At 52.5% G+C, this 12,014-nt stretch overlaps 1 protein-coding gene across 1 annotated transcript; it reads right to left on the bottom strand.

The window, feature by feature from the left end:
* Positions 1-450: 450 nt before the first annotated feature.
* On the bottom strand, positions 451-10,706 carry EAH_00042710 (peptidase M16 domain containing protein, putative; the record flags this gene model as incomplete). Its single annotated transcript, XM_013391736.1, has 14 exons — positions 451-643; positions 861-1,847; positions 2,266-2,750; positions 3,120-3,224; positions 3,418-3,466; positions 3,687-3,859; positions 4,146-4,397; positions 5,017-5,316; positions 5,645-5,749; positions 6,323-7,338; positions 7,485-7,664; positions 7,814-8,133; positions 8,453-8,751; positions 9,210-10,706. The coding sequence occupies 14 exons, from the start codon at positions 10,704-10,706 to the stop codon at positions 451-453; spliced, it is 5,961 nt and encodes a 1,986-aa protein (XP_013247190.1).
* Between the last annotated feature and the right edge of the window lie 1,308 nt (positions 10,707-12,014).

The raw sequence follows: 12,014 nt of genomic DNA, 5'->3' as shown, positions 1-12,014 counted from the left end.
CGCTCTAAAGCAAGAGCGCCCAGTACTCGCAGGCGTTGCGCTAGAGATTATGAGGATTGCAAGCTGCAATAGCACCCCCTCCTACATTATGAAGATCTAATGTGCAGTATGCATGTGCGCAAACACATGCATGAATACACAGAACAATGCATACATTCATGCCTACATGCCTGCATACATGCACACCTGCATGTATACATGCACACAATTATCTGTGTACCTACGCAAGTATGCGTGTCTGAACGCATGCGCGGGTGTGCGTACAAGTATATTCATGCGCATACACATATATTAGGGTAGATGCGAGTATACACCCACGTGCACGTAGAACGAAATACATACAAACATACACTATATGTAGGTGCATATATATGAAGGGACAGAAGCCGTTGAAAAGCAGCTCGAGCGTGCCTTCGATAAGGCACTTGTCACAGAGGGCAAACCTGCTGCTCAGCTGCTCCCCGCAGCCTGTAGGTTGTGCTCAAGTCCTTGCACTACAGATCTAGGCATTATTCGCACCACGAGAGACATGAAGAAGATGGAAGGCGATGTCTTGTGCCCTGCTCCCACTGGCCCGTTGTGCTTAGAGCTGCGTCGATACTTCGGCCTTGGCTGCTGTTGCGGCTGCTGCTGCTGTTGAGTCCTGCAGCAGCAGTCGGCGCTGAAGCTGCGCAATTTGCTGCTCTATGACTTCTCGCCGCATCTGAAGGCTCTGAAACTGTTGGAGACTCGGAAAAACGAGCCGCCTGGGTGCGTGCTGTCCCACCCCTGGCAGCAACACCGCGCCCTCAAGAAGCCGTGGGACGTGGTGTTGTATGGCCGCGTTAGCACCACTACCAAACACAACAGCAGGCACTGACCCATACCTTCGCAGCAGAGCCACTCTTGGCTGCATCAACTGCTGCTGTTGCTGTTGCTGCTGCTGCTGCAGCGAGACCCACGCAGCATGCAGTGCGCTCAGCTGCTTCTCAGCTGCTGCCAACTCCGTCTGGACCTGCTGCTGTACTTCCTGTTGCTGTTGCTGCTGCCTCTGTTGCTCCTGCTCCTGCTGCTGGACGGTCCCTAAAGGCATCTGCGTCGAAGCCTGCGGCGCCAAAAATGAGCCATCTTTTGTCGGTCGTGGCTCCGCTGCTATCTGCTTCTGCGCAGCTGCTTGCTGCTGCTGCAGTTCATGCAACAGCAAAAGCTGCTGTTGCTGCTCTGCCACTTGAGCCTGAAGTTGAAGAGAGGTCCCAACTGGTTGGCTTTGCCCGGATGCTGCATCAAGCCCTGCTCCATCACGTGCAGTTGAAGCAGGTGTTACTGCAGCAGGCGTTACTCCAGCGGGTGGTACTGCAGCAGGTGCTGATGCAGGAGGTGCCGCTGCTGCAGGTGGTGCTGTAGGAGGTGTCGCTGCAGGCAGTGGTGCTGCAACAGGTGACGCTGTAGGAAGCGGTGATGCAAGAGATGTTGGCAGAGAAGGTGCTGTTGCGGCAGAAGGTGCAACAGGTGCTGCTGCAGCAGGTGGTGCAGCCAAATCCTCCGTATCTGCGCTTGTGTTGGGAGAGACACTGCCTGCGTTGGGGGCTGAGCCTGTAGAGGGTATCTGTCCCCACCCCGCACCTTCTTGGGCAATTTGGTTGACTAGCAGTTTAGAATTCGCCTCACAAGTAGCGGTTGTTTTGATCGTCTCCTCACGGATAGTGCAGTGCTTTGCAAACACAAACTCCGTCCACAAGGAAACGGGGTCGACCCCGCTGGAATCGTCTCTCTGCCCCTCCAGCGTTTCGCTGAGAGCCTGCAGCAGCCGCTGCCGTTCTTCCTGCGGATGTTCGGCGAATTTCGTCAGTCTCACAGTCCCCCCTGAGCTGTATGCACATCACGCCACAGCAGTCCGCAGAAACAAGAGCAGCACATAGGGGGGAAAGACAAAAAATGCAAAAACGCAACAGCAACAAACAAGTGGGGCGCCTGTAGTATATGCATGCGCAACCAACCAAACAACAACAATGCTCGCCACGCACGTCGGCAGGCGTCAAGCCTCAACTAACATTAGCAGCAAGAACAAAACAACAAAAGCAGAACGAGCAACATAGGCAAAAACGGACAGGTGCTGGCAACCACTAGGAGACCCCAAACAGGGCGCCTCAGGGAAAACGATCCCACACCGGCACGAACTACGAACACAGTCCATTTTAAGACACGATGGAGAGACTTGCACGTTCCAATGCATCCGCGGGCATAGAAAGTTAAGAAAAGTTCGTGCCAGGAGGCGCTCAGACCCACGCGTTTGAATCGCTTCTACTGCACTTCTGCAGCGCCTGTTCTTCCTCATTTTGGGAGCGCCGAGCACTTGCAGGGAGCATATCTGCATCAGCAGAAAGTCCCACGGTGACAATGTGGCTGTCTCCAGGGCGTTGTAGGCCATGGCTGGAGGTATCGCCAGTCTCCTCTCCCTCCTGTGAGGTCGCCAGGCCCTTTTCGGGACTCTTCGGCGACTCGGTGGCTCCAGTAGGCGCTGGGCCCTCGCCTGGAGCTCGACCGTCTCCTGCGTCTTCAGTCAGTTCTGTCGTGGGCCTACGGGGCTGCAGGCTCTCGACAAGAGGCCCCAGCCGCTGCTTTCCTGGCTGCTCGAGGGGGCCCTCCGCCACTGGGCTTTGGGGTCCCCGAGGACCCTCAAGGGCCCCTGCAACAGAATTCGAGCCCAAAAAGATGCACTCAGACTGCCCTGTGGGGGAAGAGACGCTCTCTTCCCTTGTTGCCGCCTCGATCTGAGATGCACAAACAAGCAGAAATGAGACAGGAGGGAGACAGTCGCTTGTGGGCTGTGCCCAGCTGTTGCAGATAGTTGTTGGTTCACACGTTTACGCCTATGCACTACAGAACGCACAGCCAACCAGCGCCGGCAGCAGTAGCAGATCAGCACTTAAAAGAAAAACACAGGCTGCAGAGACAAATAAGCCCCAGGGAACAGCTGAGAGCTATGTGCTTGCGTCCTGGGACAGGGACACGCATGCGCATGCCTAGTCATCCAAGCAGAGAGGCCCCCACTCGGCTACAGAGTCGGCTAGCTATCTGGATGGATAGCTACTCCACTCCTTCCAGCAGTGAAGGCTGCATTCCGCTTGTGTGGGACACACCTTTACAGTGATTCGTTGCCTCGACGGCCCGAAGACCAACTTGTTGAAGTACCTTCCCAAAGACTCGGGACACTGCATAAAGTGCTGCGATGCAGCTGCTGCCAACTGCAAAGATAAAGCATGCAAGGCCAAACACACGCATTAGACGCATCAGCCTGCAGCACAAGGCCCGCCAGCATCGAGCAAAAGTATATGGTTTAGGGTTTATGGATTAGCGCTCGGTGTCTAGTGTGAACAGAACGGCTGGGCCTGATGGACTGCAGATCTTAAGCGCATCATGCCTTGAAGCGCGCCTCACTTGGGATTTGATGAAGCAGAAGCTGCGTGTAGAAACTTGAGCGACCGCTCTGCAACGAACACCACAAGCCCCATATACTCAACCGTCGTTATGACAGCAATACTATACCCAAAACACAACTCAGATGATGCACCGCATTTCCCGCGTCGATGTCCCTAGGCCGTGCAAAGGGCACAAGCACCCCCCAGTTCTTGTGTTTTAAATAACATGTCTAGGTAGTCAAGCAGAAGCGTCAAGAGTTTAGGGTTTAGATATTAGGGTGTATGTACCCTGAAAAGAAGTCGCCAAATGTGGCCTGCTCCCGCTCTAGGTGGCTGCGTCCCTCCCACTTCATTTTGCTTTTAAATGCGGCGGGGCTGAGGGCACCTGCTAAAAGACCGCCCATTAAATGGAGAAAGCCGCAGACGTGCTCTTCCAATTCCGCCGGCGTTCGCACGGAACTCTGTAGCCAATGCACTCAACACACACGATCACCTCCACGCGTGCAGGCAAAGACTCGCACTTAAGTGCATGCATGCATGCACAGTCCTCAACTCAGCTGGCCGCACCAATATCCCCCAGTGTCAGAGGCGTTCCAGCAAGGTACGTGTGAGCCTGCCACTGTTTCGTCTCCTTCTGTTTCCTGCTAAGCATCAGCCGGTGAAGTGTGTCGCCGTAAGTGCAGCAGCTGCAGCATCTGCAGCAGCTGCTGCAGCAGGCGCAGCAGAATCTCAAGCAGGATGACTCACTTGCACGATGGTACTTAAGGCACTGACTGGGGGAAGTTCTGTGACACCAGCTGAGGCGACGTAGCCATCCATGTTGACGGTGCGGAGAGTGTCAAAGAAGGGGGCCCTTATCATCTCCCCCACGGTGCTATATATGACAGACTCGAGGACGTCTGGCGGCTCAGACACATAAAGAGATACAAATGCGCTGTTCACGTCCCCGGGGATTGGGTTCTGTAGAGACACCTCCACGTCCCTAACTAAATTCAAAGTCTGCCGATGCACAACACGCACAAAACACAACTTCAAGCAAAGTTCAATGAACAAAAAGCTAAGAAAGGTTGATGAACAAACAGTGATTAAAACGCTCAGACAAGCAGACAGTGGAAGCAAGAAACAGTAGTAAGTAAATACAATAAGCTAACACAACCAACATATGAACCCCAAGCCAATGCTGCACCGACGGGACTTCGCATTCCCATATATGCTTACATACAAATGTAAATATAAAATATAAACATATATATGCATATTATACTGCACATTTTAAATCGTTGCTATCTTCTTCCAATATCGAAAGCCCTGCTGATTCACTCACACTTCGTCCAACAAAACCGCAACTACATTTTGATTTGCAAGCGACAGAACGGCATATTTATCAGCGAAAGTGAAACTACACGCTAAACATGCATGCGCACAAACATATAATATATATATATATATATATATATATATTATATGTACATACATACATGTATGTGCAAAAACGCATAGTGATACATTAGCAACGTATACACGCACACGCACGCACACACACATATATATATATATATATATATCTAAACGACACTCATAGTGACTCCTTAGTATGCTGGAAAGAAGGAAAAGCTACCTTGCTGCTAGCGGCTTCCTCGTACGGGAGGGGCTGGCTGCGGATGCTGTCTACGAACTTAAGCGCCACGGTTGTGGCTTTGCTGGGGGCGATGTCTCCCATGAGGAGACAGTCCACTGCAGTGCGTAGAAGTGCCCCCGAAACAAACTTCTGAAATGCTTCAAAATTCAATTCTGGTGAATGCAGCTGCTCCTGCATGTCAAACTGCGAAAAGCGATATTCCCGCAAAAGACTCAACGCCACGTCCAGCGCCAGTTCGTACGCTGTCGAGCCTGAGAAGTCTCTCGTCGTCTCCAGAAGCTGATGCATGCACACAAGGGAAACACGAACTGCAACTGGATACCTGTGTAACTAGTTATCTAGATAGCTAGCTACCTGGCTAGCTAACTCAGCTTGGCTTGCTAAGTAGCAGCAGAGTGTACAGGCACGCCCTGTAACAATAAACTCCTTCATGTAAATTGGTAAGCAAAGTTCAGGAGTCTCTCTCTCACGTGTACATGCGACATGTGTATAGTTACATAAAACGGATTCTACTGTGGCAGACGACAAGCTGAGACCTCAGATCTCTTAATGCACAGAACAGGCCCCCCTCCTCCGCCCCCGCCCCTACAGAAAGAAGCAGTCTTACTTGAGCAACGGTCTTGTCAAACTCCTCCTCCGTGATCTCTGCCACCGTTTGCTTGAAAATCAAACCCAAACCTTCCGTCACCTCTTCAAACAAGGAGCTCAAAGTCTGCGCGCAGAAGCGCAATGCTTATCTACCAACCGATGCATGCATGGACGCATGCAACTGGCATACATAGCCGCATCGATATACTTATATATATATATATATATATATATATATATATATATACTCTTTTGTACGTATGCAGGAAGTAAGCGACCTGTCCAGCAAACAAATGTACAAGTTTGTAGTTCACAAACCTAACAAGTAAATGCATGCAACCTGCACACGAAGACGAGATGTATAGAACGCACGAGCGCATGCAACAGACACATGCAAACAACAGCAACAGCAGGACGGGTGGTAGCAACTTAAGGAGCAGAAGGGGTAGCAGCAGTTGGGGAATCGGCAGAAGCAGGAGTAGCAGCATCTTAAACACCATTAGAGAGAGCGGAAGCAGTAGCACGAACAGCAGCACCGGGAGCAGCAACAGCAGCGGGAGCAACAGCAGCAGGAGCAAGAGCAGCGGGAGCAACTGCAGAGGGAGCAGCAGCGGTGGGAGCAGCAACAGTGGGAGCAGCAGCAGCAGAAGCAGGAGCAGCAGCAACGAGAGCAACGGCAGCAGGAGCAGGATGGTACCTGCAGTTCAAAGATCAGCGATGCTCCTGTGTAGGCGATGACGAGATCCACGCCGCATCCGTGGTATTTGGCGAGGTGAAGTTTGGCTTTTTCTGCTAAAATGAGTGTAAATATTTTACCGAGAGCATCATGAAGAGCGGTGGAGACGGAAGAAGACACTCGAGCTCTTGCGAAGAAACGAACGATGGGCTTGTTAAAAGGCTCTCCATTGTGCCACAAGATAGTAGTGCTGTCGCTAGAGAGAAGCACGCAAGGAGGCGGAGCAAGGCCTCGTTGCTGCTGCTGCTCCTGCTCCTGCTGTCCTGTCTCCTCCTCTGACGCTAACGTAGGCAAACGGGCCCCCGTCGCTTGGCAGACGTCAGGGATAGGGTGCTTTACGACGGGCCCCTGGGTCACTCGGCAAGAGAGGGGACTCGGAACTATCGGGTGGGGGCCCTTGTGGGGCCCCTCAGAGGTATCTCCTGAGGCCCCCTGCTCCCACGGCAAGGTGGAGACAGAATATTTGACGCCGTACTCATTCAACTCTTTTAGAGACCCCGACGCCTCTCCCTTCTCATTTGCAAACACCTGCACCACCACATGCTTGCTGGAGATCAGTGCGCGAGCCAGGCGACGCACTTCGGTCAGCAGTGTCTCCTTAGGAGGAGGAGACAGACAAAATCCCGATCCCAAAGCCAAGTCCGGCCTGCTCGGGAACTGTAGCGTCGTCTCTGCAGTTGCCACGACCTGATCAAGAGGCCCAAGAGGGTCGGAGGCACTCCAGAGCAGACCGCTGAGCTTGCCGTACACGTCAAAGTGATCCAGTATAAACGAGTCCTTGGCCACCGCCTCCGTCACCTTCAACACAAACTCGCGCACTAAACCCAACAACGCATCCGCGTTTGATTCCCCCTCCTCGGTTAATTCCAAGGAAAGCCCCACAATGGAACTCCGCAACGTCATGTGCGTGAACGCCTCCCCCCTCGATATGTAGCCTGCAGCGCATGCATGCATGTACGAATGCAGCCCAAAACATCCTTCACGACATGCAAACAGTCACAGTTCCGACTAATCCAGCCGAGCTTCACTTCCGAGGAACTGCACCCAAGAAGTCAACGACTGAAGCTACAGCAGCAGCAGCAGCGGCAGCAGCAACAGCAAGGAACTGTCTCCGCACTCTCACCCTTCTCCTTAAGGAGCTGCAGGAGACCCCCTTTCACGGGGTGCTCGAGGAGGTACTGCAGCAATGATGAAGGCTGGCACTGTAGGTCCACCAAGTTTGCCTCTAAGTCAGCAGGGGCACTCCAGAAGACAAACAGTCGCCTCCGCCACCCATGATCGCGCTTAAGGCTCAGTATGATTCCTGCAGCAGCCGCAACAGCCCAATCTTTAAACCCTAGACCCTAACCCTAAACCATAAACCCCAAACGCTAGCTCCAGTGTACCCCACTGCACTTGCTGTAGGCTCCTACTAGGGCCTACTGACAAGACAAAACAGCGAAAAGAGCATACCCTCAGGAAGTTCCTTCTCGCCGCCATCGTCTTCAGCTGTGTCTCTCGTGGGATCGCGACTTGCAGCCTGGGGATTGTCTCCTTCGCGGAGTGTCTGGTGTGCTCCCGCGGGTGTGCTTGTGCTTGTACGGGCCTCAGAAGGACCCTCCTTATGCGTCTCCTCCTTCTGGGAGACTGTCTGACGCTGCAGGAGACTTGCCCCCGGTGCCTCAGGTGAAGCACTTGAAGCCCTTTCCCTAACAGCAGCAGAAATCAACTCAATCACCTCCCACAACCCGTACTGCTGCTGCGGCTGCGAATCTCCTTCAATGCGGCCCATCCTGAGTACAAGGTACAAGAATAACAGAAGAGACAGCAGCATTGCGCAGCCCCCAACTAAAGGGAACAACCCCTCAACCCTTCACGCCGCAGCTGCTTCTGTTGCTGCAGCTGCTATTACAAAGCCTGGTTGTTCAAAGCACTGCGACGCCCTTTCCATCCTTCACTAAAATGGTGTTCGTTAGCAGCAACAACAGCTCTAGCAGACGCAGCAGCAGCTGATGTAGCAGTAGCAGCCGTGCAGCAGCAGCTGTAGCAGTGGAAGCAGCAGAAGGGGATTGCTTTGCAAGCTAATAAATGCGCCTCTGCAGCGCGGCAGACCTGAAGGAGATAGCCATGTTCTCAGGCACATAACACTTGCTGTGAAGGCGCCTCATCGAGGCCAGCACGTCGATTCCCTCGCGTCTCGGGCGCTCGCAAAGTGTCTCCAAATTGCCGGTCCCGAACTTGCCGGAGACAGGAGACACACAAGTGTCTCCTGCGCTGTCTCCATCGCTGTCTCCTCCACTGCCTCCTGTCCCCTCTGTCCCCGAGTCCGGCAAGTACTGCAGCGCCAGGTGCAGAGCCACCCTCTCCAAGTCTGGCGTGTTCTTATCGTGCTCTGATTGTACAGCCATCACCTGTGGAATGCAAGCGCAAAGCCCAAACCCTAAACCCTAAACCCTAAATTTTAGAGTCTTAGACGCTAGAACCAGCTGAAACCGACCCCTGTGTGCCTGCCCCTCCTTCCACCAGCTTCTCAGTCTCCTGTTACTTTTATTTCTTTCCTTGTCCTCAACTGAGTTTGTCTCTTCCTCGGTTTGCTAGTAGCTCGCTTGTTGTCTCTTCCTGTCTCTCCATGTCTGTTATTGTCCGTGTGTCTATCCGTTTATGCGTGCGTGTTTGTCTGCTGTCTGCTGCCTCTGGATCTGCGCATATGCTTGCATGTGTGTCTCCGTTTATCTCCCTGTCTTGGTGCCGTCTGCCTATGCGACTAGTTGTCTGTGTGAGTGAATTTGTCTGTCTCCAGCTCTGACTCTCCGTTGTTGATTGTCTCCTTATTGCTGCAGCCTGCTGCAGTTGTGGGGAAGGTCCCTACCTCGGACTGCATTTGCTGCGTTAGCAGAAGGGGATGGAAGATGTGATCAAGGAAGACACTGAAGAGCTCTGCGAGGTGTTTTGAGGGCGCGGAGACATAGAAAGTAGTGGTGTCGGGCTTCGTGTGAGCGTTGTGGGTCCCTCCTCTGCTGCTAATGAACTCATCCCACCCCTTCAAATCCGGCTGCATCGAGCTCCCTAAGAAAATTGCATGCTCCAGTGCATGCGCTAGGCCTGGCAAGCCCCGTGGGTCGTTGAAGTACCCGCACCCCACAGATACTGCAAAGGCGCCTATCTCCTGCGACAGATCTACTCCTGCAAACCCCGAAAGCCCCAAGTCCTCAACACGAAAGGAAGCATATTCAGAATTGTCTAAAGGAGGCTTCATCACGCTCTGTGGCGGATCTCCAGACGCTGCACCTCCTCCTGCTCCTGTTGCTCCTCCTGCTGCGTTGAAGGCCTCCAGCTGCTCCTCTACTGTTGGGACTGCGTCCGGCTCCAACACTTTCCACGGGCCTTTAATGGGATCCGATCCCCCACTCGATCCCGTCTCCCGCCCCAGAGGAGGAGCACCTTCTTCCACCTCTTGTGGCTCACGATGCCCTCCGGAGTCGTCGCCAGATGCTGGTGAAGAGACAGCAGGAGTAGAAGCAGCCTGGCTTTCTTGCTGTTGTTGGCCCTTCTCTGCTGTCTCCTCCTGAGACGCCCCACGAACGTTACCTTGCGTTTGCCTCCCGAAGATCCGCTGGGACCCTCGCGATCCTACTCCCGATCCCGATCCCGATCCCGATCCCGATTTCGGTGCCTGTGGGATCCCCTTTTTTGCGTGTGTGTCTGCAGCAGCAGGGCTTTTTAAATGAGGGCCCCCTTTATGTGATGGGGGGCCCCGTTTTTGTTGGGAGGAACCTCCAGACTGTACGGAGGGGCCCCCTCCTCCTACTTCTCGATTGTTTTCTCCAGTAGGAGCCGTTGTTTGCTGCTCGGAGGCGTCAAGACCAAGGGGAGATTGGGCCGACATGTCGGGGCGATCATGAAGGCTGTTCTCTGATGTTTCTGTTGCTGCAGTTGCTTCTTTTGCTGCTGTTGCTGCTGCTGTTGCTGCTGCATGATGGTCATGGTGGGGCTTACGCTCCCGACTTCCTCGTTCGTCTCGTGGGGATGAGGCAGATGCATTCCCCCCCGAAGAAGATCCCTCGCTATGTATTGAAATAGGAGAGCTTAGCTGTTGCTGCTGCTGATGATGGTGATGTTGCTGCTTCTGCTGCTGCTGGTGCTGGTGATGCTCGCTCCCCTCTGCAACTCCAGTCGATGCAGAAGTACCTGAAGTTGCAGCTGCTTCTGGGGCAGCTGGAGGATCAGAAGGTGTTAAGGGGCTACTGCGAGTAAGAAGACGGTGCCCATACACCTGAAAGGGACAAAAGAGGAGAAGGGAGGAGACAAAAAGGAAAAAAAACAAACACTTGGGAGGCCCCCAAGGGGCCCCACAAGCAGCCTTCATGGCTGCATGCAAAGTCCAGTTGGGGCTGGCTCGCAACCCCTAGGGAAGAAATATAATGCTTTACTTTGTTTACACAGAAGCAAAGAGCAGCGGCACGACCTGTTGATGTTTCTACAGCTGCTGCTGCGCAGAGGAAAACAAGGTGAAGCCGCTCCTGCTGCTGGTGTACCTGCTGTTGCTGCAGGTCCTCCTGCTGCGGCTATTGCCCTGTTAGGGCTACTGCTGTTACTGCTGCTGCTGCTGCTGCTGCTGCTGCTGCTGCTCCTGTTCTTCCGGGTTGAAGCATGTAGGCAAAAGCTGAGGCCCTCAGTCAGTAGCAGGGCTGCGTAGGAGTCAGGGAGATTACATGGGGAAGAAAAGGAAGAGATTAAAAAGAAGGAAACAAATACAAGAAATTGAGAGTTCTTGCCTGTGTGCTTGGACGGGTGTGTCGCCCGCTCAGCAGCTAGCTCCCTCTGAGGGGCCCTTCTGTGGGTTGTTTCAATGAAGTACGCCGTCTACTAGACTTCTTTTGAAGTTATAAAAGTAGAGAAAGGAAGTAAACAATCAAATAAAGAGGCTGCAGCCCCAGAACTCCCCCCCTTTACAGCACCTCCGTATCGATGCTTTCGCAGGGCCCCCAGGAGGTTATAGATAAGGGTTAGAGCAGCCGCTTTATCTTTGTTACCCTCCGTTGTTTACTGGAAAGGAATATAATTAAAACAAATAATATATATCAAATAAAGATAATGATATAAATCGAACAAAGCACGAAAATCATAGAAAAAGTATTGGGCGGTCTGGTCCGGCCCCCGGCCAGCTGAAGTTTCTGAGGGAGAAATATCAAAATGTTTTGAATTTTTTAGTATTTTAAATAGATTAAAAACAACATTAAATATGAAGGCGATATTAATGCTTAACTTGAATACTTTTTCGGTAAAGTGCACGGACTTGCCGGCGTAACAAGGAAGGAGGGGTGTCCTTATACACCTGAACTTCAAAACTTTTGCTTTAACACTGAGTTGCAGACGAACAAACAAATTCAATCTTTTCCCTTGACATAAAATATAAATATAGCGTCCAGATGCTTCATATCGAACTGCCTTACCCCGTTTCTTACAGTGTCTGCACCCTCTGGAGCTGTTGCGGGTTTTAGGGTTTCGCTTGCAGAGACAGCAAACGAAATGTCTTTCATTTAACTCATTAAGAGAAAAAGTTGAAGTGCCCATACACCGCACAACTACCACCAACCCAAGCATTAAGCCGTCTAACCCCTGCAGCCTCCTTTCAGGTGCTGCAGTAGCATCCATATATATATATATATATATA

This window comes from Eimeria acervulina, genomic scaffold, assembly GCF_000499425.1.
Source record: "Eimeria acervulina Houghton genomic scaffold, Eah_scaff557, whole genome shotgun sequence".
Lineage (NCBI taxonomy): Eukaryota > Apicomplexa > Conoidasida > Eucoccidiorida > Eimeriidae > Eimeria > Eimeria acervulina.
The sequence above is the reverse complement of the archived record's forward strand: the minus strand, read 5'-3'. Positions and strand labels throughout refer to the sequence as shown.